The 27,396-nt window shown below is 39.7% G+C and overlaps 1 protein-coding gene across 1 annotated transcript; it reads left to right on the forward strand.

The window, feature by feature from the left end:
• Positions 1-27,396, forward strand: PIK3R4 (phosphoinositide-3-kinase regulatory subunit 4). The gene is made up of 20 exons (XM_027451137.3): positions 1-127; positions 370-1,130; positions 2,450-2,583; positions 2,751-3,333; positions 5,633-5,767; positions 7,682-7,903; positions 9,528-9,701; positions 10,901-11,046; positions 12,693-12,896; positions 13,713-13,914; positions 15,462-15,661; positions 16,659-16,869; positions 19,959-20,124; positions 20,951-21,115; positions 22,391-22,602; positions 22,882-23,013; positions 24,378-24,478; positions 25,533-25,621; positions 26,049-26,157; positions 26,776-27,396. Exons 2-20 carry the CDS (start codon positions 401-403, stop codon positions 26,944-26,946), a joined length of 4,086 nt encoding a protein of 1,361 aa, XP_027306938.2. The 5' UTR covers positions 1-127; positions 370-400; the 3' UTR covers positions 26,947-27,396.

Here is a 27,396-nt window from a genome sequence, read left to right on the forward strand (position 1 = left end):
CCGCCTCATGGTGCCGGTTCCGCCGCCCTGAGTCCCGCCTCGCTCCATCCCGCGGCCGGGGAGGGGGGTCCCGGCTCTGCCTGGCCAGGGCGAGCCGTGCCGGGCCGTGCCGAGCCGTGCCGGGCCGGTGAGTGCTGGGGAAGGGGCTCGGCTGATGGTGGGGGACCGCTGTGGGGGACAGCCCCCAGTGGCGCAGCCCGCAGCGGGGCCGGAGCGGCGGCGGCGGGGCCCGCTTGGGGTGGGGGGGGACACGGTGGCCGCCCCGGGGCTCCGTGGGGGGAAAGGAGCAAAGTTGTGAATGCTGCCGATGTGGGCCAGGTCTGTTTGGTGTGAAATAGTGTGAATTGTGTTTTGTTTTTATTTCCTGAGGCTGGGAGGTGCCGCCCGCCTGTGCGCCGTCATGGGGAACCAGCTGGCTGGCATCGCCCCGTCGCAGATCCTGTCGGTGGACAGCTATTTCTCCGACATCCACGACTTCGAGTACGACAAGAGCCTGGGCAGCACCCGCTTCTTCAAGGTTGCCCGAGCCAAGCACCGGGAGGGCCTGGTGGTCGTGAAGGTGTTTGCCATCCAGGATCCCACCTTACCCCTGACCAGCTACAAGCAAGAGCTGGAGGAGCTGAAGATAAGGTTGCACTCGGCGCAGAACTGCCTCCCCTTTCAGAAAGCGACTTTGTCCGAAAAAGCTGCCATGCTTTTCAGGCAGTACGTACGGGACAACCTTTACGATCGGATTAGCACCAGGCCATTCCTCAATAACATTGAAAAAAGGTGGATCGCTTTCCAGATCCTTACCGCGGTGGACCAAGCCCACAAATCTGGAGTCCGCCACGGGGACATTAAAACTGAGAACATCATGGTGACCAGCTGGAACTGGGTTCTTCTCACCGACTTTGCCAGTTTTAAGCCAACCTATCTCCCCGAAGACAATCCCGCTGACTTCAATTATTTCTTTGACACGTCGCGGAGGAGAACGTGCTACATCGCTCCCGAGCGCTTTGTCGATGGAAGTATGTTTGCTACGGAGCTGGAGAATATTCGGGATCCTTCGACCCCTTTGGTGGACTTGGCAAATAGCAATCAGCGAACGAGAGGGGAGTTAAAACGGGCAATGGATATCTTTTCTGCAGGTATTTGATCCGGAGAGATCAGTGTGTTCTTCATGGCTCTGTGTCAGGGGTGCACAAAAAGTTTTGTGTGTTTTTCTTTTATTTTTTTGGTTGTTTTTAACCAATTTTTAACTTCTTTTTTTTTATTATTATTATTTTTTCTACAGTGGGCTTAAGAGAACAGCATATGGGAAAAACTTGCTTCTTTTAAGCATTAAGACTGAATGCCAAACCTTTCATTCACAGAAAAAAGTATAGACACAATAGAGTAAGCCACAAAACTTAAGCACATCATGCTGAGGTGGCTGAGGTCCCAGGGATGCATACTGTATGTCTCATGGGACCCAAGAGGTGGAACCAGTCAGTGGCACACCTAAGATCCACCTGCCTGGGGACTGTCCCAGTTTTCAGTGCAATTTGGCGATGTTGTTTTTCAAAGCCCCTTCTTGTTTGATTTTTTTCCCACAAGTACGAAGCTGGATAACTCAGTAAGCTCCTCTCATGGTGCTTCTCACAAATATTTGATAGAGCCCCATTGTAGGAGCCTGTCCTGAGTCTTGGGCTTGTCTTGAGTAACTTGAAAGCCATATGTTTGGCCTATTTAAAATAATAATAATAATAAAAAAATAAATTAATAATAATAATAATAATAATAATAATAATAATAATAATCTGGATGTAAAGGTAAAGGTAACTGCATTTTCACCAGCTGCTCTTATGGCCAAACTTCCAGGCTGCTCCACTGATACAGCAGGATGCTGACCATTGGGAGTAAACTGCAGGAATGGGACACGAGCCTTTGAAGAAGACATGTATCATATACACAACAGGGGGGATGTGTTTGGCAATCTTGTCACTTCTGACTGAGCTTTTGAGCTTGTTTGAGTGAATGCACGCTGTCCCCCAGCATCACTGCAGAAGTAGAGGTTATTCCTTTGCCTTCTGTAAAAGGGCCACTTAGTTTTGACCTCCTGCCTGGTCCACACTTGATTTACTGCAAGACTTCTTCCATGTGACAGTGATGTGCATTCCTTTTCTGGTGTTGTATTTTCCAGCTGGCAGGTGGTTGAAATCAGTGCCTCATGTTTCCTAATTGCAAACTCCACTGCTGTTGGCAGGTTTGAAATAGAATACCTGGGAGATGTTTCAGGGATCAAGTGCAAAAGCCAGGTTTTAGAGGTGGAAATGCTGTCCTACTTCCACGAGCTAATTTGTCAGTTCCTTTGCCTCATTTTTAACTGAGTTAAGATTCACGTAGGTTCTGAGCTTATCCACATATAGGAAACAAAGTTAAAATGTCTGCTTATAATCCTCTGATATCTTTGACTATTTTTTTCCAGGCTGTGTAATAGCAGAGCTCTTCACAGAAGGTGTACCCATGTTTGATTTATCTCAACTTTTGGCTTACAGAAATGGCCACTTCTCCCCTGATCAAGTTCTAAACAAAATCGAAGACCGCAGTATCAGAGAACTGGTAAGGATGGACTACAGCAGTAGAATCATTTGTGTAATCTGTGTGTATTTTTTCACCTACATTGGTGACAAATTGTTTGTTGATTTTTTTATTTTTTTTTTTTCATTACAAATGTCTAAACCTTTAATCTTTCTCTCCCACTTCCTCCTGCTTCTGCCTTTCTCAAGGTCACTCAGATGGTCCATCGTGAGCCAGATAAACGTTTAGCAGCTGAAGATTATTTGAAACAGCAACGTAACAATGCATTTCCTGAAATATTTTACACTTTCCTTCAGCCTTACATGGCCCAGTTTGCCAAGGAAACGTTTGTATCGGCAGATGAGCGTATATTGGTCATACGTAAAGATCTGGACAACATCATTCACAATCTCTGTGGGCATGATCGCACAGAGAAAGCCGAGGGAGAGACAAAAGAGAATGGGCTGGTTATTCTAGTGTCTGTGATAACTTCCTGTTTACAGACTCTCAAATATTGTGATTCAAAACTGGCTGCTTTGGAACTGATCCTTCATTTAGCACCAAGATTAAGTGTAGAGATTCTTCTGGATCGTATTACTCCTTATCTGTTACATTTCAGCAACGACTCTGTGCCCAGGGTGAGGGCAGAATCTGTGAGGACACTAACTAAAGTTCTTGCTCTTGTCAAAGAAGTGCCACGCAATGATATTAACATTTATCCAGAATACATCCTGCCGGGCATTGCACACTTGGCCCAAGATGAAGCCACTATCGTCAGACTTGCATATGCTGGTAAGAGGAAATCCAGTCACAACTCCAAATCTTTTTTTTTATTATTTTATTTATTTTTTTCCCTGTATTTCCTTAACTGTCTTCTGGGCTACTCAAAATGATCCCACAGCTTGCTGTTTCTGTTTCAGTAAATCTCCCCAGAAGTTTCAGAAATTCCTGCAGGTAAAGATACCCATATTCACCTAAGCTAACTGATTCAGGGGGTGGCAGCAACTTAATAATTTCTGTGAGTTGGCTTGTATTATCAAATGAGTTTCTAGTGTAGGTCTGTGCCCAAAGTGAATAATTACATGTAAAATAATTGGCAAAACTCATTTGCTCTTTGCTAGATTATTTTTTTGTTATATGTATAAATTAACATTCATTCTCCTCCGTGGTTCTGCATGTGAAAAGAACTTGCAGAATGTGTATATTCATTTTGGGTTAGGGCCTGAATGTAGCACATGGCAAGTCTGCTCACAGCTAAGGGAAGGAGTCAGAGTTTAGATCCTCATGCTTAGGGAAGCAGCTCTGCATCTCTTCCCTAAATAAAAAAGAATGTAACAAGTAAAGCCACGTGTCCAAGCAGCCATGTGTATCTAAGTATGTGAACTGGGCTTTCTGAGCTTACCCACCCTTTGCAGCTTTTATAAATTTATTTTAGTTGATGTTTCATTAGCTCAAACTGTTTGCTTGGAGCAGCCCAACTGGAACGAATAAATATGAAACTCGATTTAAAGCATCAGTTTGTTATTATGTTTCAGACTTATTTTCCCACAGAGTGAAATTTGATATCTGGAGCTGAAATCATATTATTTTTTATGTAATAGATTGACTTAGACCTTAGCAGATGTATTCTTCATATTTTATTTAGATATCTGATTTCTGGTGGTTCAGGAAAAGTTTTGTAATACCTGCATTTTCTATTTACTAATTACCCTTATTTGCTATGACTAGCATGTTTTTACTTTTTTTTTTTAATTTACAAATCCATACTTCAGTTGAGGATGATGGCTGGCTGGTTTTTTTTGTTTGTTTTTTTTTGTTTCGTTTTGTTTCTTTTTTTAACTAAATAAACTGATAAAGCTCGTTATTGAAGGCAATGTATAGTAGTGAATAGAACCAGATGATTTTGTTCACCTTGGTCTTCCGCATTTAGGGCTTTATAAAAGAAACATTTTTCTCAAGCCTCACTTTTATTTGTAGACTAGGAAAAAAAAAACAACAACACAACAAAACCAAATCTTGTAAAATTCCAGTCTATTCATAATAAAATTCCAATTTAACTAATGTAAAGCTGAGCTTGTTAAATAAACTGAAATGGACAAAACCAAAATGCTATCTCTTTTCCTACAATTGCAAAAAGGCTGCAGATCTCACTGCTCAATAGATTCCAAATGCATTTGCTTAAACAGTTTCTCTTTTTATGTTAAGTGTATTGCCTTTATTTTCAATGCAGCTAGAATATTTTCTGAAATTTGACAGTTATTTGAATTGTAGATGGATATCTGGCTAAGTTGCCTTCAATTCAAGTGGCTTTTCTTTTAAGAAAGCAATTATCTTTCAATAAGTAAATAACAAAATATGTTTTTAAAGGCAGCTTAATGCTTGAGCTAACTTGTGTTACCATCGGCCACTGTTTGAAAGTGGTCAGACTGGTGACTTACCGGATTTGATCTGGGCTGTGTACAGTCTCCATCAGCATGCTGGTGTTGTCTTGGATGAGACTCAGAATGACTGCTTAAGTGGGACTAAAGCCTTGACGGGATTATTCCTGTGCCAGCAGCGGCCTGACCCATATAGCTTGGGTTGCTTCAGCAGCTTCCAAACACAGCAGAATGGTGCCAAATCCTGTGGATAAATATGGGTACGAATGTCCTAACATTGGAATCCAGCCCTCGAGGGTAGCCCTGTTGTTATTCCCTAGGGTACATGTCCTGGCGTGCTGGTTTCTTGTTTGTTTGGGTTGTTGATTTGGGTTAATTGGCCTTTAAGTTCTATCAAGTAACTGAGTCATTAGCCTGAGATTAGGTAGTGGTTAGGGCTACTTCTAGAAGACTAAAATTAGTTGTTACATTTGATATCCTTACAGTTTTTCCACTTGCTTACATGGCATTACTGTGTGATGTACTCAGTAGCTTCTCTGTGGTCAGGGACACGAGTCCCTGAAGTGGGTTAACAGAACATGTTGTGTAATTTCAGTGCTGTTTGCCTATTGTGACTGGTGTTCTGAGTGGTTTTAGTCTCTTGTAAGGGATCATCAGAAGGGTGTAAATTGGCAAAACAGAACAATTCTTAACCAAAATGTTTTCCTCTGCAGAAAACATAGCGTTGTTGGCAGAAACAGCTCTGAGATTTCTGGAGTTAGTCCAGCTGAAAAACCTGAATATGGAAAATGAACCAAATGGTGAAGAAATGGATGAAACATCTCAGCCTAGTGATAACTATGACACAGGTACTGTCACGCCTGCTTACCTTGCCTGCTTATAACAGCAAATCATAGGCCAAAGCTCCTGCTTAGTACTGATTTCACTCAACGCTTGAAGCTTTGCTTTCCTATTAGATGAGAAGAGTGCTTTGCCTCGACCAGTATCAAAGTGTGTCTGATACAGCTTCATGCAGAAACTGACACCTCTGTCCTGAACACTGTGAAAGACAAAAATAAATAAACTAGCACACTTTTCTTCTCCAGAAATTCTCAAGGTATTTGGCTCTGATGCTGACTGACTGGCTGAATATCCTGCTTCACTCATGGCCCCATAAATAAGTTAGATGCGTAAAGGTGGCTGTGTTCCAAATACCACTTCCTTTGAAGCGCCAGGCAGGGTTAGCTTTGAAAAATCTGACAAGTTCTAGCGTAATCATAGTACTGTATTGTTCAGTCATTCTTCCCCTTCTATTCATACGCCTGGCAATTTTTGTCTGTCTTTTGTCTGAAGATGCTGAAGATGTTGATGTCATTGGACAGTAACATGGCAATCTGTGGTATAGCACAGAAAATGAATTAAAATTCTAAGGATGGCTTTTTTTTATTTCTCTTGGAAAGGAGGGTTAAGAAATAAGTGGCCTTTGTGTCAGCTTCAATGCCTTTTAGTGATACATAGTTTTCTTGAATAATGCTGGGCAACTTTTCTAAATTGGGAAGAGCTTTTTGGTTAAAAACGTGTCATTTTAATCTACTTAGTCCAGAATAGATCTGTGACTAATTGTAATGATAAATGTCTCGTGCATACTCCATTTGTCAGGGAAAAATATGTGCTTCAATTATCTTTTAAATAGTTGCAGAACAATGCCTTTAAAAAAAAAAAAAAGGGCTCCTTTCAGTTCTTCATGTAAGCCATTCCGTGTTGAGAATTGCTTAAGTGTGAAAGAAAGGTAGGTCCATCTCACAGGCTACGTTTCTAAGAGATACTGTCCTCTATTCCTCAAAATAGCTTGGAGATAAAAGAAGTAATGCAAGGAAGAAAAGTTTGATTAGTTCTATTCTTTTCATGCTTGCAGAAACTGAGCCTGAGAAATCTGAACCCAGAAGGCAACTTTTCTATGTGACTGACAGTGTTGTAGAAAGCAAATTAACTGGTCTTGTGACTGCCTGTGGGCAAATGGTAATTACTCCTGCAAAGCTGGGATAGCTATCAGAAAATTTTGTGCTATATGCTTGAAAACCTCCCTTGTATGGTTTTCAGTATTAGCTTATGCATTAACAGTATTATTACTGCCACTTAATGGAGGTGGTTCATTTTTCAGTTGCATCATGGAATAGAAGCCAGGGGTGAGGTCACTTTCAAAGTGTTTTGTCAGTGTTGTTAGGGTGACTGCTAGTATTGAATGAAATTGGAAGTACTTTTTGGAGTATTGTTTATTTCTCTCTGACCTTAATGAAGCTAATCTACACACCTAAGTAAAAATATAGCCTTGATCTGTTGTCAGTTCACAAATTTGGAAACTGACAGTCAAATAAACGTGTAAAGCCAGAATTGTCTTGAAGTACTTTGTTTACTGTTGTAACATTGCTGCTAACTTGTTCTAATGATTCTTCACATCTGCATTTCACCTATATGTGAGATGAGTTGGTTCATCCGAGTTGAAGTTATGACAAATTTAGAATTACGTTTTTCTGGGAAGAATGTCTCTCTTTTCTGGGAAGAATATCTCTTTTCTATAGTCTTTGACTTTACCCTCACTCTATTGCTTAATCTGAAGGTTTTTGTATGCCAGTCCTTGGAACTGTTGGGATCCCGTGGCATTGTCGATCTCAGCAAGTTCTTCAGGGAGTTTTTCAGGATGGTGTATCAGTGTAACTCCTTTAACAACAGGCAGTATATGTGCACATGCTGTTTCTCACCAATCCAAATGTTCGCTCTTGCAGAGTTACAAGCGTTGCATGAAATGGTGCAGCAGAAAGTCGTGACTTTGCTGAGCGACCCAGAGAATATTGTGAAACAAACACTAATGGAAAATGGAATAACACGTCTCTGTGTCTTTTTTGGACGTCAAAAAGCCAATGATGTTCTTCTGTCTCATATGATCACTTTCTTAAACGATAAGAATGACTGGCATCTTCGAGGAGCTTTCTTCGACAGCATTGTAGGTAAGTGTATGTTTTCAGCCAGCATAGAGAGGTAAAATGTAAATTTTATTTCTGCATATCTTGGAAACTGTTAAGTCATTTCTTATTAAAGATTAATTGTTAGGAAAGATTTAGATTTAGATTAAAGATTAATTCTTAGGAAAGATTTAGATTAATTAAAGATTAATTCTTAGGAAAGGACCTGCTGCATTATTGTGTGTAAATGTTTCTTGATGGAGTTCACAAGAGACAATGTAAATATAATTATACTTTTTTTTGGTCCAAATATTTCATACAAATGAGACTGACACATTTAAGGCTAGGTTAGATTAACATTAAAAATAAACTTTATTTTTTAAAAATCCTTTCTAAAGCCACTAAGTGAAAAATTAAAATTACAACAAATAAATGCTAGATTTCTGAAAGCCTTCGAGTGGATGCATTTCTTTACATGTGTGCACGGTCCAATTAACCTCAATAGACCTGTTCATTTGATGAAAACTATGAACTGTTACAGGTTAAAATTATAATTTGAAAACTTTTGCGCTTTAAAACATCAATGAAAGATTTTAATCAGTTCATACAAATTAACAATTTTAAAAACCTTGCCAGTGACATGATGGTTTTTGTATCAACTGTCTAGTGTATTTAATATTCCACTTATGTTGGAAATTATTCCATATAACTATTGTTCAGGATTTTCAGGCCAGGAAAACTTTGCCACAGCAGACTACAGTATTTGAGTTTAAAAAAAAAAAAAAAATGGTAGTGCTGGTGCATGGCAAGAAAAAGGAGCACAGCCAAACTTCCAGCAGGGCCATTATGATATGCACATGTTCCATTACAAACAGAAGCTACAGAATGCTGCACCGGCAAACCCTGCCAAGATGTGATGCTGATAGCTTGTCAGAATTAGTTTAGAGGGACCAATGGGGTAGCCAAAGCACAGGTCACAGTGCCCTGGTTTCTTGCAAAAGGCATGTAGAGAGATGTAGTACAACTGAGTGTAAAAACCAAGACATGCAGCCTGCATTTTTAACCCCTCTTATTTCCAGTATCTCTTCAAAATCTCCACAGACGTGTTCTAAATTTGTATTTTTGTCTTATGCTGTGTTACCCAAAGTTTGTGCACTTTTAAAAAAGTGAACTAACTCATGTTTAATTATGTGCAGCCAGTGCATATAAGAGTTTAGAAGCCCTTTTTTTTTTTTAACTTGGGGTTAGTAGAAGATGTAGATTTAGTAATGTTAAATCATTTAACTTCCCATGTTATATTGTGTTATTGCAAGGTGGTGCTGGTCAACCTAAAAGACTGAAATAAGATTAGAAATAAGTATGCGTCCTTCCTAGTCTTTAACACTTTTTTTTTTTTTTAAATCTCTGATTATAATCTGTGTCCCCGGTCTTATAAAAAATTTTAATGCACATCCTGCGTTTTGCACATTCACGGTTTTGTAGGACTGAGGCCTTGATGTTTGTTTTCTGCATTGCTGTCTCAATATATGCACATATTTCTTGTTTTGATAACTTTCTGGAAAATGCCCTTGCCTTCCAGAGAATCAAGATTTCAACTTTGGTGAGGAAAGGCAAGGAAATGCTACTTTGGATTTTTATGTGTTTTCTTTTTGTTTTGTTAATGTTTCAGGTGTTGCTGCTTACGTTGGCTGGCAAAGCTCATCAATATTGAAACCTCTGCTTCAGCAAGGTCTCAGTGATGCTGAAGAATTTGTCATTTATAAGGCCCTCAATGCTCTTACTTGTATGTGCCAGTTAGGCCTCTTGCAAAAGCCCCATATTTATGAATTTGCTTGTGATATTGGTAAGTTGGAATACTGGAGATTACCTTGTTTTGATATTAAAGAAAATTTAGTACTGCATAAAGCTTCACAGTCAGCTTAGCTGTCCAATATGCAAACCTGTTGTACTCTTTTAGAGTCTACTTGAAATTAAGTTAATAAATTGTTGCTTGTTGGACTCTGTTAGTGCTCAGAACTCTTTAAAAAATAAAAAAAATCATTTTGGTGGAACAAATGGAAAACATCTTCTCTGACTTTATATAGGATGGCAAAAAAAAAAAAAACAATACTCAAACCTTAAGTCTGAAAACTTTCTGCTTTAAGATCTTTTCTTCTTCATGTCAACCTCAGATCACTAGTTCCTTTCTGAAAGTTGGTCAGGCACATATCTGGCAAACTGTCTTACCCATTGGCCTTTGATGAACAGGGGAATCCAGTCTTTCAGACAATACATGATCCCTTCTCATCCTGTTTTGAAGACCATAAAATTCCATCTCACTCATTTACAATTTATTATAGAACTTTAAAAAATGAGTTGGCCTCTACTTCCTCATCAGGCTTTTCAGCTTAATTTGAGCATCCACCAGCTATTTGTAGAAAAGAAAAGACCAACTCATCTTTGAAACTGTGTGCTTCTTCCTGTTACGACTTTTCAAAAGCATTCAGAATTTGAGGCAGATGATCCGTGGTTATATCTCATGACTGGATACTGTCCCTTGATTATAACTTCTTAAAACCCACGTAATTGAGACAGACTTTTTAGTCTAACAAGGGAACTGAGAAGTAATCTTATGATATAAACAGTGACTGCGCAAGGAAAAAAGTGGAAGAAGGAAGGAATAAAGTATTTACTTAAAAATTTAAAAATTTAAAAAAATAAATCACTGTTATTTCAGTTCTCTGTAACTGCCCAGATTAAGGTTAGCATTTATTTTTGGCTTAGTCTCCTTTCCAAATCTAGAGTTGACAATTAGGAAGTGAAATGAATAAACAGGAAAATCAAGCTTTTTGGCAACAGCAAGGAAGCTGAGCACCACAAGCCCAGTAAACTCTCTGAAATAGTCTTCTCAATCCATTTGTCAACGTTGGTGCTCTGCAGGACAAAGGGTTGAATTTGGGGGGTGATTCTAGGGAAGGAAATCATATCACAGACTGCCATATACATGATGATCCTCTCTCTTTAATTTGAATGATGTATTCTAACAGCTTAATTTTCTTTCAGCGCCTTTCCTGTGCCATCCTAATCTGTGGATACGTTACGGTGCAGTGGGCTTTATCACTGTGGTAGCACAGTATCTAAATATTGCTGATGTCTACTGCAAGCTAATGCCATACCTCAATCCTTTTATCACACAACCAATAATACAGGTAATATTTCAACTATTAATATGAATGTACCCCAAGCAGTCATAATTCTTAGGTCTGTCATTCTCATGCTTCTGGTTACTAGATTTATTTATTTTTTTCTAGTAAGTGTAGAGGTGATACAGTTTTTTGATCTCAGCAAACGTTGACTGAATGGCCGTTGCCATGCATGTTTGAAAGGCTTGTCTCAAATTTGTTGTTTGCAGTAACACTGCTGCGATGTTGCACTACTCTGCAGAAGTCTAAAAGGCATGGAAAGTTGGCTATGACCCAAGTGTTTCTGTGCTCTGTGCTTTCATCTACAAGAGTAGTTTGCCCCGCTGGCTGAAAACATGAACAGTCTGCTAGTGTTGCTAGCTTGTGGTTTTCACAGTGCTACTTGTGTGCTTTGCCCAAGACTAAGAGCAGAGTGCTCAGCATGAGTAAGTTGAGCCATTTCCTAACACAGTATGTCTTGGAATGACCTGCGTGATGCTGGTAACGTGAATTACCTTGACATCTTTGTGTACAACTTTAGGACCTGTAGATTTCCTCTCAGGTCTTTAAATAGATAAGAAACAGTCACAGTACTTGCATTGAAAAGTGCATCATGTGTTTAACCTTTTTTTTTTTTTTTTTTGAAATCATGGAGCTGGCACCTTAATTAAAATAATATTTTTCTCTGTTTACCTCTCCTTGACCAGCTTTTGCTGTGTTTTAGGCATGGGTTGATAAATATCTGTCTTGTTCGTTACTTGCTTCATTTCTACTGTACGAATCTTTTCTTTGCTACGCAGTACTAAATATAGTAAGCAAGCAGGGAGTTGGGTTGTAATGAAGAAATCCTCACTTTGGACTAATGTTGAATTTGTATTTCGTATAGACAGCCTGTTATGAGGAGTAAGTCCCAGACGTTGAATCACCACCTGTCAGAATCGAAAGTTGTTGTTCTCTGTCTTAATAGTAACGAGCAGTCTTTATAAGGACTTCCACAGTTAATGATTCTAAATTATGCCCCAGCCCATTGGTTTCTTGTGACTTTACTAAATTCGCAACATGCTTTTGATTATTACATAATTACATTCTTGTGCATCCTTATGCCATTGTATACACTGAAGGAAAGTCAGTAATCTGACTGATCCGGGAGCTCTTCTATTTAATACTTTTAGAGGGTAAATGTAAGACAAAGAGTGACACAGTTTGAAATAGTGTTGCACTACTAGTGGAATTCTTAATTCCACTTAGCAATGCCAAACAAAAATTCTGAGACTGCTGGGAGAACAGGGAAAGAGAATTGAGAAAATCTGATATATCTGGAATGAACAACACAGGGAGAGATTTTATTTTTGAGAAAGGAGAGAAGTTGAATTTAGATTATTGGCATAATCATGTGCAATAATTTTGATGTGCTATGTGATCATTGTGTTGTTGTTATTGTAAGCTTAAAAGTATCTCTTCAGGACAGAGTTTAAAAGTAACTTTTAGAGCAAGCCTTCATAGGAAGATATTTTTATTAATATTTGTACTTGTCCAGTTACCGATTTGTGAGTTAGGGAAAAAAAAACAAACATAAACTACTGTAGACATGAAACTACAGCACTTACTGTTAGATTTCTCCATATCTATATGGATATCCTCCGTGTTGACTGGTTTCTCTTTTTGAATTGCAGATAGATAAAGAAATAGTTCTGCTAAGTGTACTTAAAGAGCCTGTCAGCCGTTCCATATTCGATTATGTCTTAAGATCAAAGGATATCACAAGCCTCTTTCGACACCTTCAGATGCGTCAGAAGAAGAGGAATGGTGCTCTCCCTGACTGTCCACCCCCCGAGGACCCTGCCATTGCACAGCTGCTGAAGAAGCTACTTTCACAAGTGATTGTTTTTCATTTGTAATATGAGAGTCTTGGGCTCTGTATGTCTCTACAGTAACCCTGCAGTTGCTCTTAGAGGCTTCTGGTCTGAGGTTCTGATCCTTGAAACTATTGACTTCTCTGATTTCAGTATACGCTTGCAGGACAAAGAGTTCAGGAGTCATGGAAGTGTCTTACAAGATCTACCAGAAATAGGGCGGCCTTATGTCTGGATTTCCCAAATATATCCTCTTTTTATAGACTTCAGTTGTATGTCTCAATTTCTGACGTACACAATATGTCAGTATTACAGAGTACGGGCTGTGTAGAGTGCTGTAGAGAAGAGTATGCATTTGTTGAAAAGACAGACATGCAAATAACAGTGCCAAAGCCAAAGGGAACTGAAAAGTTTTGAGGTTTACATGTGAAGAGGGGAATGCTAAGAATCACCCACATAAAGTAGTGAGAAGTGGGAAGAGGAAGAACTGCAGCTAAGTGTGTGTGGTTGGGTTTTGTTTGTTTTTCCTATGTTTTGTGGGCTGTAAGAATAGCTGAGGTGGCAAGTAAGCAGATTGCACCAGACAGTGATCCAATATTAAATGCAATTCTGCTTTTTCACCATTCCTAGGCATTTACCTGAAGAAGAAAGATGTACTACAGCAACTTACCCAAAGCTCGTATCATATGAATGATAGACTGGTGTCTTGAGTTCTGGGGATGTGCTGCTCTATCCCTTTGCATCTGAGCCAGTCATTAGTCTTGCTGCTGCTTGCATCTTCATGCCTTGATTCATGTTCTTGCTCAAAAAAGAAATAACATCTTTTCTCTCATTCTGCAGGGGATGACTGAGGAGGAAGAAGACAAACTGTTAGCACTGAAAGACTTTATGTTAAAATCAAATAAAGCTAAAGCCAACATAGTGGATCAGAGCCACCTACATGACAGCAGTCAGAAAGGAGTGATCGACTTGTCAGCTCTGGGAATAACTGGCAGACAAGTGGATCTTGTTAAAACAAAACAGGAGCCTGATGACAAACGTGGTTGGTATATTTTGTGGTCTATATAGATAAAGTATTGTTTTTCCTTCAGAGAACGAAGTCTTTAGTTTACTCAGCAATTCATCCTACATAACTTTCACCATCCTTACAGTTTGCAATAAGGAAATCTAGTGAAATTTCTCTGTAGTTTGCTGCTATTTGAAACATGAGGGGCTGGAATGCTCTCTGCAACAGTGAAAGATAAGAATATTTTGCTTTTAAGAGTACTTAAATAACATTACATTTGCAGTAGCAATATGCACAGGTTGTATGTGCTGATTGCAACAAACAGGACTAGAGACCCGTGGTAAGTGTAAATTGTGAAGGATACAATTCTACTATCTTTGTTTCCTCTTAAGAAGTGATGAGATCTTTAAAGTTGAAAATCCAGGATGCTTTCTTGAGGTGGTATGGGGAAGACTGAAGCATAGGTGTGAAACAGGCTAGCACTGAGGAGTGTTGTCATTCATCCAATTACATACTTTTTTTGCTTTAGAGTTCATCTCCCTCTCCACCCTCATTTTACTTTGTTTCCTGCTTTCCTTTATGCTTAAAAAATAACAACAAAAATAAACACACAGAAAAACGCCTCTCGTATTCCCTGGCTCACCTTTTAAATCCACTTTCTGCTAACCTTTTTCCAGTTGTCTGTATCCTCAAAAGTTTTTCTTCTAAGTGGTGTTTGATCTTCCTCTTAGCTCTTTCAAACTTGTAGGTCCCTTCTCTGTATGCCACTGTTAAGTTCTGTGGTTTTAGATGTAAAATACAGAAATATCTGCAAACCATGTAACTATTGCCATCTTATTTCCATAACTAAGAAACTCTCTGCAAACGTTTTGCATCTAATTTTAAAGGAAAGTACATGAGTACAGGATTTTTAATTTTTGTGCATCCTCTGGAGTCAGGAGTGGGCAGGATTTAAAAGTTAGTAGGTGGAGCATGTGCTTGGTGTGATTTCTTTTATGCAAAACTCTTGTCTGCAAAGTCTTTGTGCCTTCAACTTTCCTTCACTGATTTCATCCAAATCTAATTTGTCATGTTTTCATTTCACTTTCTGTATTTTACAATTTTAAGTGACTCCAAAAGAATGATGAAAATACATTTCCTGTTTACAGATAACATTCTTGAATCTACAGATGATGTGATTTTGATAGAAAACTGATTGTATTTGATTTATTTACTGTTCTATTACAAACTTATCCCAGACTTATGCCAGTAAAGGAGTAACACTTGCAAGGAAGCATTTTTCACGTGGAGTCTAATTTTGCAGCTTTATAAATAGAAAATTTCATGATACTGGAATGAGTCAACTCTAGGTTTAATAAGGTGTAAACAGAGCACTTGTCACATGTTCTGTTTGCTTCATAAAGCTCTGTTAGCCAACTTAAACCACCTACCAGTGGTTTTTCTCCATTAACTATATACGTAATAAATTGGCATGCAGACATTAGTCTCACATGTAGTCTGAAAGCAATGACCAGCCTAAATGAATGTTGTCATCATTGCATTTATTCTCTCTCTTCCCTCCCTCATGCCCCAACTGCTTATAGCTAGAAAACACGTAAAGCAAGATTCAAATGTAAATGAAGAATGGAAAAGCATGTTTGGGTCCCTGGAACCATCTAACATCTCCCAGCCAATACCCAAAGGACACGGGCAAACAACTGATCCGGAGTCTATCCAAGCTGGGAAACCGCTTCGTTCAGAGTCCTCAGCTGGCATTTGTGCTGCTTTATCGTCCTCTCCACAGGTACTGCTGAAAAACACCATCTTTGCATCTTTCATCTTAAACTGCAATGATTCAGTTGTTTTAACGTGGAGTGGGACTACGGGGAAGTGGAATTCTTGTTTTGTTTGGAACTCACTTTAAACTGTTGCTGTTCTCTGGTGTTTTTCTCCAGCAGAGTAGCAGACTTTAAGCTTCTTATATTAAGCTTCATATTTAAAATATGAATCAAAAGAGGAGGGAAATAAGTTTAGTGACTTGAACAGAAAAGCTTTGCTAACAAATGCATGCTTTGCATGAAGGCATGGAGCTTTGCATAACAGCCAATTGTTAGATAAGCTGTTCTGCCAGGAAAGACTTCTCCTCAAGTTGTATGCTTGGGTACATGTTGCGAGGAAGAGATGAGATACCATGACTTTAACTTGGAAAATAGGAACTGGTGTATCACATCATAGCTGCCTTTAGACATCCTGTACCTGTAATACTTGATACTGGCTACAGAAGGATGGGTAGGGAGCCTTGCAAGCTGGGGAAGCATCTCTTGAAACTGAGCTCTGCTTTCTATTCAGTTTCTAGTTGGAAATTAACTTCTGCTAGCTTTAAATGAGTGTCCGCTCTGAACTGAGGTGGAAACACTTCACACTTTTATTTTTCAAGCCAAATATAAGCATTTAATCATTTGGGAGCTAATCTGTAATTCTGTCAGTCTTAAGAATGATAACTGTTCCTGTAGTCATCACATGGAGGTGTGTACAGCACATTAGCTTCCACAAGTAGAACACAGAACAGACTAGGCAAATGGGGTAGGGTAACTGAATGATTATGTTTTTCTATAATTTTCACTCTTTAATTGTTTTCAAAAGTGATATGTTTGATTGAGTTCATATCATGATGGATCTGAAATATGAAACTGTCAGTAATGTTGTTGCAATTGTATATTTGTATTAAAACCAATCACTTCTGCAAACATTTACCATTGTAAAATGTAAGGCATATACTTTTAAGTGCTTATCTGTTACAGACGTCCGATGGAACAGTTGTTCAACCCAGGAAACCAACGATACAGGTACCGAGCAGTTCAGTGTCCCCATCTGCATACCAGCTACGTATCACCACTTGCAAAACCGAGCTTCAGCAGCTGATCCAGCAAAAGCGAGAACAGTGTAATGCAGAAAGAATTGCCAAGCAGATGATGGAGAATGCTGAGTGGGAGAGCAAGCCTCCACCTCCAGGTAAATCACAGGTCACCGAGGTCATTAGGCAAATAAAGAAAAAAAAAAGACAAAAAAGAAGAGTTAAAACCTATTAATCTCAAGGAAAAACACAAAACATTAAGAAAACAGGAAATTTTAGGCAATATGCCTGCTATGCAGAACAGCTATTTAGCAAAATGTATCTGTGACCTATGGAAGAGGATATGGACCCTAGATCTTTACTTTTCCAGTAATGGACCCAAACCACTGTTGTAAAGCCCAGGGTGTGCTACCTCTTCCAGAGAGTTTTATGAAGCAGGATGTTTACAACAGGGTTGGTGGCAGATAACTTGCCATCCTTTAGCAGCCTGTAGCTTGGTTTCAGGAAGGGGAGAAATGCTGTTGGAAGGTGAGAACTGTGAGTATTTTTACCCAGGGAGTGACTCCAGATTTTCAGCCATCCTGTGTGAAAGTTTTAAACTCTCAGCCAGGTTTTCTTAACCAGTGGCACACATACTGGAGTGAGCTGTTTGAGCTGCCCTTGTTTACAAAGGAACCTGTCACTTTCCATGGTTGTAATGGTGATACAGGTGCCTAGCCATAAACAGATGTGTTCCCTCACTACACTTGCTTTCAGAGAGGAAGGAAAGCCGTTTTTACCTCTTCTTCCTTTTTCTTTACCAGAAAGGAGCAACGCCCAGGTTTTGCTGAACAGGGTTTTGGCGGCAACTGTGGAGGAAATGTGCACAGTTTTAAATTTGCCACCTTCCTATGACCCCAACTTAAATTTTGATGCTCCAAATTAAGTTTGTAATTTACCCAGATTAGCCCTCAGAATTTTCTGCTGGTATTGTCCACTCCATGTGCTTGTTACTGGGTATCCCTTATGGAGATTCCAGGCTAAGGGGAATTCATGTGCTTAAATTCCAGATGTTAGCAGAGTCTGTACTAGCTAGCCGTGCAGTGATCAACACTATGATGCTAAAGTCTCTTGGTAAATCTAGCATTAAGGTACATAGCTAGGTGTATACAGCTTCCACATCAATTTAAGGGAAGTTGTTGAAAATTACAAGGAAACTGATCAAGCCAGATAGCATTTTAACTTAGCTAACCTTGACTGAGCTTGGTTATGTTATGTGTTTGTCTTTTGAAGGGAGTTTTAGGACTTATGAAATAATGTGTCCTAATACAAGCAGCTGATTTGCTCAGCCACAGAAGGGATTGAGTGCCAGAATCATAAAATCATCAAATGGTTTGTGCTGGAAGGGACCTAGAAGATCACCTCATTCCAACTCCACTGCCATGGGCAGGGTTGCCACCCACTAGATTGGGTTGCCCAAAGCCTCATCCAACCTGGCCTTGAACACATCCAAGGGTGGGGCATCCACAGCTTCTCTGGGCAACCTCTTCCAGTGGCTGCCACCCTCATAGTGAAGAATTTCCTCCTAATATCTGATCTAGATCTCCCCTCTTTTAGTTTAAAACCATTCTCCTTGTCCTATCATTATCTGACTGAGCAAAAATGTTGCTCTCCATCTTTTTATAAGTCCCCTTTAAGTACTGAAGGGCTATGATGAGGTCTCACCAGAGCCTTCTCTTCTCCAGCCTGAACGTCCCCAGCTCTCTCAGCCCTTCTTCACAGGAGAGGTGCTCCAGCCTTCTGATCATCTTTGTTGGCCTCCCCTGGATCCTCTCTAACAGCTCCACATCCTTCTTGTGCTGGGGGCCCCAGACCTGGACGCAGCACTCCAGGTGGGGCCTCACGAGGTCAGAGCAGAGGGGCACAATCCCCTCCCTCACCCTGCTGCCCACCCCTCTGCTGAGCCCAGACTCAGCCCAGACTCCGTTGACTGCAGGCTTATGTCGAGCTTCTCATCCACCAGAGCCCCCAAGTCCTTCTCTGCAGGGCTGCTCTCAATGAGTTCTTCTCCCAGTCTGTCCTCATGTCTGGGATTGCCCCAACCCAGGTGCAGCACCTTGCACTTGGCCTTGTTGAACCTCATTAGGTTCACGTGGGCCCACTTCTCCAGCTTGTCCAGGTCCCTGGATGGCGTCCTGTTGTATCGACTGACCATTCACCGTGGTGTCATCTCCAAACTTGCTGAGGGTGCACACAATCCCAACAACTTCCAAATGTTTAATCTAAGCTAAATCTTTAGTTTAGTCTAAAGCCACTACCCTTGCCCTATCCCTACACTCCCTGACAAAGAGTCCCTCCCCAGCTTTCCTGTAGGCCCCCTTTAGGTACTAGAAGTTCTCTATAAGGTCTCCCCAGAGCCTTCTCTTCTCCAAGCTGAACAACCCCAACGCCCTCAGCCTGTCCTCACAGGGAGGTGCTCCAGCTCTTATCGTCCTCATGGCCTGCCTCCGTACTTTCTCTAACAGGTCTATGTCTGTTAATAATTTTTATATTTAAAGTTTCTGTGTTACTCTAAAATTTGCTGTTTCTGTGTTACTCTAAAATTTGCTGTAGTGTCTACTTCATTAATCTTCACCTGTTGTTAATCCTTCACTGAAGCAGACACCTGTTAGCAATGAAGCTCGATATGTCTCCTTTGCTTATGTCAGAGGAGGAAACATCACACAGATCTTGACAATTGCCTGGCAAGAGTTACTGCATGGCTGCTCAAGTCCTCAATTTCTTTTTGAAGGACTTGAATAAAGTTTCCTTGGGATTTAGTAGAGCTGTAACTTTGTTTTATTAGGTACATAAAGCTGATGTGTAGCATGTGCTGCAATTCTGAGCCTGTCACTTCAAGCACTACATAGACAATCATAAGCCTGCTTAGATGTGTTGCTCACTATGTGCATTTGGGGCATTTAAGGGATTTCATTTCAGAGCACAGAAGTATGCATAGGCTGATTACAGGTGATCTGTGCACTAGTTTCTTTTTATAAAGAAACCACTTGCTCAGTTCTGCCCATAGACTTCAGTTCAGAATTGAAAAAGCTTTTGCCTTGAACTTTTAAAATGCATTTCCTGTGTGTTTTCAGTGCCTTCTATACTTTGGAACTATAATGACTATCATCCACCAGAAGACATACTGGGATAGATCAGGGAAATTTTCTTGTTCCTATTAGGTTACAAAATTAACCCCAAACTTTCTGGTTTTGTGTTTTCCCTGTAGGATGGCGTCCCAAAGGGTTATTGGTAGCTCACCTCCATGAACACAAGTCTGCAGTGAACCGCATTCGGGTCTCTGATGAACATTCCATTTTTGCTACTTGTTCAAATGATGGCACAGTGAAAATCTGGAACAGCCAAAAAATGGAAGGAAAAACCACTACAACCAGGTAGTTTTAAAACTCATAGGACTATGGGGGCTACTATTTAGAATAAAAAATGGAGTAGAGCTCAGAGGAAATACGAATCACTTGTTGCTATGTTGGAGATTTTATTATTGAAATATACTGGTGTTTTTCTTGGCATGCAAGCCTAAGATAATAGTTTGCATTTGCAAACCTTTTTCTTTCATTATTTAATTGAAACAGCAGAGGGAGTGCTTCACAGTTGTAATTACAGGCTCTTCATTTCTAAGCATAAACAAAAATATTTTGGTGGTGCTGTTTAAAGCCATCTGAGTTTGTTTGGCGTTTTTGTTTGTTTGTTTGTTTTGTATTGTTTTGTTTTCAACAAATTAGCTTTATTCTAAACTGTCTCATCCAGATACGTGATGCGGGAAAGCTGTATTGTTGATTGAAACAGAGATAGGAGGATATGAGGCTGACAGGCTCTGCAAGAAGTTATCTTTGGAAGAAGAGGATATGCCTGAAAATACTTTTGAAAAAGAGGCAGTAGACAGCAGTATCAGTTACGTAACAGTAACTACAGTATGCTACTTTGATACAGATCTAGGTTAGACTGTTATTTTTTAGTAGACAAATGTGTGCTGCTGCAATTGGAGAGACTGTCATAGCCTAAAGGGTCAAAGATGGACAGTTAAGCTTGCAGAAGCAACTCTGGCTTTGTTGCTCTCTAGTTTTGCAACACTTAGTAAACATTCTCAGAGCTCTCTCAGGAGCCAGTGGTTTTAAATAGGTATTTGTGGTAATGTAAATAAAAATTACTTCTCTTAAAATACATTTCCTCTCTTTCTCCCCCTCCTCATTTCCTGTTCAGATCAATTCTGACATACTCTCGAATTGGAGGACATGTCAAGACGCTTACGTTCTGCCAAGGCTCGCATTATTTGGCTATAGCTTCAGATAATGGGGCCATCCAGCTTCTTGGTATTGAGGCTTCAAAGCTCCCTAAATCTCCTAAAATTCATCCAATACAAAGCAGGTATGTACTTACAGCATTTAAATCTCACCACGCAGCTCAAGCTGTTAGTTTATTCCTCACTTAACGCGTCTTTGCTCTGTGCTTCTTGCTGGCTGATCAATCCTAGGCTGTCCTGGAAGGCTGTAAGCAGTGATCATATCCTGCTTTGTAAAGACAGGTTGAAAAGCAACAGTGGAGGGATGAGGATTTACAGCTCTAGGCTATTCGTATCTCCCGTGTCACCGGTCTCATTATGAGCTTCAACCAGTCACTCAGTCTGAATATTTCTCAGTTCTTTTATTTATGCACTGGGATTGGTAGTTTCTTACCTCCGCCATTATAATGTTAACATTTATAAAGTAATTTTGGAGATTCTTTTTAGAGGTCATCAGATGGTTATTCACAAATGAGCAATAAATGCTTTGGCCTTAGGCCTGCAGTGTTTTGTCCCAGGCTTTTAAGGTGAATAAGGTCACAAATATATGAGGGATTAGATACTATTTAGCAGAATGTTTGGGGATGATTTAGACCTTTCTTACCTGTCTCCATGTACGTGATTTTGAATAGTTGGCACTCATTCAGCAGCTTAATCTTCCAGCATGAGTGAGGAACACATCCAGGCTCCATCAAATCTAGCCTTTGTCTCAAAGACTGTTTTTTGTCCAAAGTAAGGTTTTTGTTTCAAATGTCTTCTCTTACTGGGATTAAGTTTGTAAATGAAGTAAGCAAAATCTAACGGAGATGTAAACTACAGACCAGAGACATGTTTCCCTTTTGGTGTACGCTGTGTTTGTGCCTGAAGAAGGTCCCATTTGCACACACAGTGCGTGGCTGAGTACAATTCTGGCAGTATGACAGTGGAGAGGAAAAAAATAAAAAAGGTATGCGTTCCTGCCTGTAGACTCTGGGTAGATTCATATCTGATAAGCATGGAACGTGAATCTGAGAGAAATATCTGAAACAAAGAGAGCCAGAGCACTGCAAAGAACATGCAAAGAGCTCTTGACAGTATTTTACTAGCCTGCAAAAGACTTGCAGGTTCTTCGAGCAGAGAGTTTTCAGAGAGTGTAAGCATCCGTTGCACTAAGAGTGGAAAGTTGATCCCAAGGCAGATGCCTTGAAGTAATGTGAAGACAATGCTGGTTGGCCTCAGCTACCAAAAGGAGTCTTAAACTTGGGAGTAATATTTTTGGCAGGGGGGTTGGACCAGATGATCTTTCGAGGTCCCTTCCAACCCCTTCAATTCTGTGATTCTGTGATCTGTTTCTAATTTATTTATTTATATTTTTAACCCAGGTCTCTTGATTTGAAGGATGATGGCTGCGTGGTAGACATGCATCACTTCAATTCCGGAGCGCAGTCAGTGCTGGCTTATGGCACAGTTAATGGGTCTCTGGTTGGATGGGATTTGCGATCTAGCAGCAATGCTTGGACGCTGAAACATGATTTGAAGTTAGGCCTCATAACTTCATTTGCTGTGGACATACACCAATGCTGGCTGTGTATTGGTAAGCCTGTATTTCTTATGAGCTGCTTTTTGTGTCCCCACTTTGGTTTTCTTTTACAATAACTGTAGCTCAAGTTTCTGCTTGATTTGATTGACTAGAATATGTTGTTCTCTAAGGGGAAGGAAATACCTCCTGATCTAATTGTGGGAAGTATTTTGTTCTATGATTATTTGAGGGTGAGGTCCCATCTCTCTAGAAACAGAGCACAACAAAGATGTTAAAACTGTGTAAAAACGCGTGTAATTGTCCCTCTGACTGTAGACAGCTGTCTCTCACCAGGCACAAGCAATGGTACCATGGCGTGCTGGGACATGAGGTTTCAGTTACCAATCTCCAGCCATTCTCATCCTTCCAAGGCCCGAATCAGACGCCTGCTCATGCATCCTGTCTATCAGTCCTGGGTAATTGCAGGTAAAAGATCTTAAACTTACCCTCATAGTTGCCATGGGTTGTTATTAAAGAAGCTTCTGTTACAACTTCTGCTTCAATCCCTGGGTCTTCTTTTTTTGTTTGTTTGTTTTCTTCTCTTGTAGTTTTTCTTGTGCTTTGCTTGGGGAAAGGAAAAAGGGGAAGTTCATACTTGTATTCTACCACTGTGCCCTTCTTGGCTTTTTAAATTTAAAAAAGAGAGAGGAAAAAATAATAATTAGTGCTAAACCATTATGAAAACGACAGCCTTTCCAATTCTCATCTTCTGGAGCATTACAACTCTTGTGAGTGTCCCTCCCTGTGTGCTAACACATCACTCTTTGTGGACAAAATGCAATAAAAGACAAAACCCAATCTTGTGCCATACATCGAAGTTGATGGGAATTCTGCCACTGCCTTCAGTGCCTTTGTACAGCAGAGACTGGAAGGTTGTTCCATGTCCAACTGCCTATCGAATCAGATCCAGCTGTGTCATGGGTTAGAGCTTTCTAAAAACTTCTGAGAGTCTTCATCTGGTGTACTCACAGCTGCTTCATCCTCACCGCATGTAGCCCCATCATACGCTGTGCGTAAGGAAAGGGCTTTTAAGTGTTTGTGTCAGGAACATTCTGAAGTGGATAAGTAGCTGAAACTAATCCTACAATAACAAAGCTGATGAAGTTGCTACAAAATGAGAGTGATTTGAGTTTCATATCTTACTTAAACTTGCTTCTTAGGTTTGACTACTTTTAGTAATGAATCACCCTGGGACCTAAACAAATTTCTTTAAAAACATGTAAATAAAGGAAGCTACTCTGTGCTTTCTATTTTTATTTTTTTTTCTTCTCTGCTAAAAAATAACTTAGTGACAAAATTAATCATTTTGGAATATTATTCAAAATCCTTGCCTGCTAAGTTGATGCCAAGCATGTAAATAGTCCCTTTAGCAGGATTCTTTGCCTGTCTACACTAAACGTGGGTGTGAAACTTCATTGTAGTTACTGAACTTGATAACTTTGGATTGCTGTCTTAACTGCCCAGGAGTAATCTCCGAAATCAGCAGTGCTGAACAGATCATCTGTCATTCCTAAAGAAGTGTGTGAAGTTATCTAGGGAGGAAACAATGAATTTTTAATACCTTTTTTAAAGGGTTGGAGATTAAAGTTCTCTTAAGGGAGGCACTGTAGTGCTATCAAGGGATGAAATCGACAAAATGCATGCATGGCTGATAAAGCAAGACTAACAAATGCTGCAGAGAGCAAGTGAAGAGCATCTCTGTGCCATCCTCTCTGTCATGTTAGTAAAGTGAGTAGTGAGAGCCAAGCCACATGTTTTATTTGTATGCATTGGCATTATCTTCCCTGTAGCTGTTCAAGGCAACAATGAAGTCTCCATGTGGGATATGGAAACTGGTGATCGACGCTTCACTTTGTGGGCCAGCAGCGCACCGCCTCTTTCAGAACTGCAGGTCAGGTCTTTTTCTCTTCCCACTTCTGTTCTGTAGCTGGGGCCAGAACAACCTCAGACTCCGTGCTGTGCGTCAGTACGGTTACCTGTCTCCATGGCCTTGCCAGTTGCACCAGCAACTTGCCCTGGTATTTATTTTGGCACCACAATTGTTTTGCTGTCAAAATTAAATCCCCTTTGTAAAACAGTAGTGTAACTTGAATCTTCATTGGTATCTTCCCCTCTCTGTGGAATGTACTTGTGACATTCTCTTTTTATATCCAGTCACATTCTCACAAAACCAGTGAGCCAGGCAGGCCTGTATAGATTTTTAGCAAAGCCAAAATTTATGGTATGGCATTTTGTACGTACTTTTACTTGTAGTTTCTGGGATAGTGGGTACCTCCATAAGCATGTGTTCTTTTCTATGTTCATTTTGTAATATAATGCCACTGCTACGCTTAACTGGCAGTTTAGAGTGTGAAGTTCCTCTGCTTCCAGGAGTTAATTGGGGAAGGATCAGTCTGGGAGATCTTTATGTACACAAAAATAACCCCATGTTCTTCTATAAGCATAGTAAATGCAGATCTGGAATCCACCTAAACTTGAATTTGTATGTACTAGAAGGACTGCAAGTTCAGTTCATTTTGGTCACCCACTTTGCAAAACCAAACAGGAAACTTTGTGATTCAGGCTAGTTTTCTGCTGTTATATTCCTTCCTTAACGCCTTCATCATGTAAAAGTTTGAGCATCCATATGCTTCTCGATATGATTCACCTGCCTGATTTTGTTAGAAATATTCTTTCTTATTTGCCATCATTGAGAATACTTCTTGGTATCTTGGAAATTACATTATGAAGGATTTAATCCATTGCATTGATCTGTGAACTGTAAGAAACAAAATGAAGCAATTTACTTTAATATTTTAAGATGTGGCCTGTTAACAAGGTAACTTGGCATTTGTCACAAATATTTGGAAATTGTATGGATGAATATGGTAAAGAATGCATTTACTTTGTGAAACACAGCAACAGCTTTTGATAGTACTTTTTTATATGTTCCTTTTTCCTAATAGCCTTCCCCTCACAGTATCCATGGAATATACTGTAGTCCAGCATCTGGTAATCCTATATTACTGACAGCAGGCTCAGACATGAAAATAAGGTAATGAAACCTACACCATTTTTGTTTGACACTCCCCCTTCTACCCTTGCCAGTGTATTAAGTTCTGCAAAGCATTTCCAGTAAGCTCCAAGAAGCCAAAACAATAATGCTGAAGATGCATTCACTAGCAAGCATCAGTGAGCAGCAAAAATTGTTCTCAACAAAAGCAGTGCAAAACTGTGCTTCCCTGAGATGCAGTGTGTACCATTCTGTAAATTAGTTGATAGGCTGCATGTCAAGAAACAGAAAAATAGCATGTCTAAGCATGATATGAATATTGATTTCTCTACGTCTTTGTTCCACCAGTTGTGGAAAGCATGCAGTATTTGGTCTCACTCATTTTCACCATAAGAGTAAGACGGGTTTCAAACAGCCATATTGAGTTGATTAAAAATTTTAACAGCTTTTTTTTCTTCTTTCTGTTTAGGTTTTGGGATCTAGCTTACCCTGAGAGATCATACGTTGTTGCAGGAAGTTCTAATTGCCCGTCTGTTTCCTACTACAGAAAGATAATTGAGGGCACAGAGGTGGTTCAGGTATTTTTGCTTTGTTTGATAGATACCTATTCAGTTTGCCTTTGGGTTGGCCCTCTGGGTTACATTAATTTCATGATGCCTTTAACTACAGCTCTCTCTTAATTTTTATGGATGGTGTCAGCATTGGATTTTGACATAGTTAGGAAGAAGTTATTTTAAAAGAAAAAAAACAGTTGTTTCTGAGAAAATTAGGCTTACTAAATAACGCATGCAGGAGCCACATCATATGTTTCTTTTCTTATTTTCCTTCTGTTGAACAGGCTTTTATAAAAACTATTGGAAAGCTCAGATGTATGTGTTGCTGTAACCTTTTTTTTCCCTTGAGGAACATCAAATCTTATTAGTTTGTGTCATTGAAATAAATATGACAAATGACCATGATTTTCCCTAATGAGCTGTTATGTCAGTTCAAATCAAGACTTGGGTTGTGTATTATGAAAAGAAATGAACCAAGGAATAATCATAAGAGAACCATCAAAAGGTGGAAGGTTTTGGGGTTTTTTTGTTATTTGAAGAGGGGTTTTTTGGTCTTCATATGCTGACAAACTACTATAAGGGACAATAACTCTTTGCAAATCTCACCTTTCTCTAAATATATATATTTTTTTTACTTTACAGGAAATTCAAAACAAGCAAAAAATGGGGCCCACTGATGAGACCCCTCGGAAGGGTCCAGAGTCTCTACCAGTTGGACATCATGATATTATCACAGATATAGCAACTTTCCAGACCACTCAAGGGTTTATAGTAACTGCATCAAGGGATGGGATTGTTAAAGTGTGGAAATAAAAGTTGTACTAATATATAGTATGTAAATATTTGTAATAAAGAAATAGTGTTATAATGAAGTTTTCAAGGACTACTTCCAGATCATGGAATAGAATGGACTTTAAAAGACTGTAAAGGGGGTGATAAAATCAGTTACCAGTGTCCTACCACCCTGTTAAAAGCACTTCTTAATCACTTTTTTATTAAAGGTGTTTAGTATCTATGGCATTTGCTTGAAAGGCTGAGCAGTTTTTGAAGAAATTGTTTAGCCTAGTTTGTCACCGTTCTTCAAGGATCTTTCAGAAGATGATTGAAAGAAGTCCCACACATCTAAATGCACAAAAAGGAAACAGCTGGTACAATATTTCAACATCTGACTGCTGCTGCATTGAATCTGAGAAATGAAATACCAACCAGTGCACTAATGTCCCTGTATATTCTAATAACTATAATAAAGTCCACTTGAGCTTC

This window comes from Anas platyrhynchos, chromosome 2, assembly GCF_047663525.1.
Source record: "Anas platyrhynchos isolate ZD024472 breed Pekin duck chromosome 2, IASCAAS_PekinDuck_T2T, whole genome shotgun sequence".
NCBI lineage: Eukaryota > Metazoa > Chordata > Aves > Anseriformes > Anatidae > Anas > Anas platyrhynchos.

Excerpts from the sequence above, each read along its gene's own strand:
- PIK3R4 (XM_027451137.3), top strand. The coding sequence starts at position 401 with ATGGGGAACCAGCTGGCTGGCATCGCCCCGTCGCAGATCCTGTCGGTG. Across the intron at positions 24,479-25,532 it reads CGCCTCTTTCAGAACTGCAG|CCTTCCCCTCACAGTATCCA; the intron begins GTCAGGTCTTTT and ends TTTTCCTAATAG. Across the intron at positions 25,622-26,048 it reads GGCTCAGACATGAAAATAAG|GTTTTGGGATCTAGCTTACC; the intron begins GTAATGAAACCT and ends CTTTCTGTTTAG.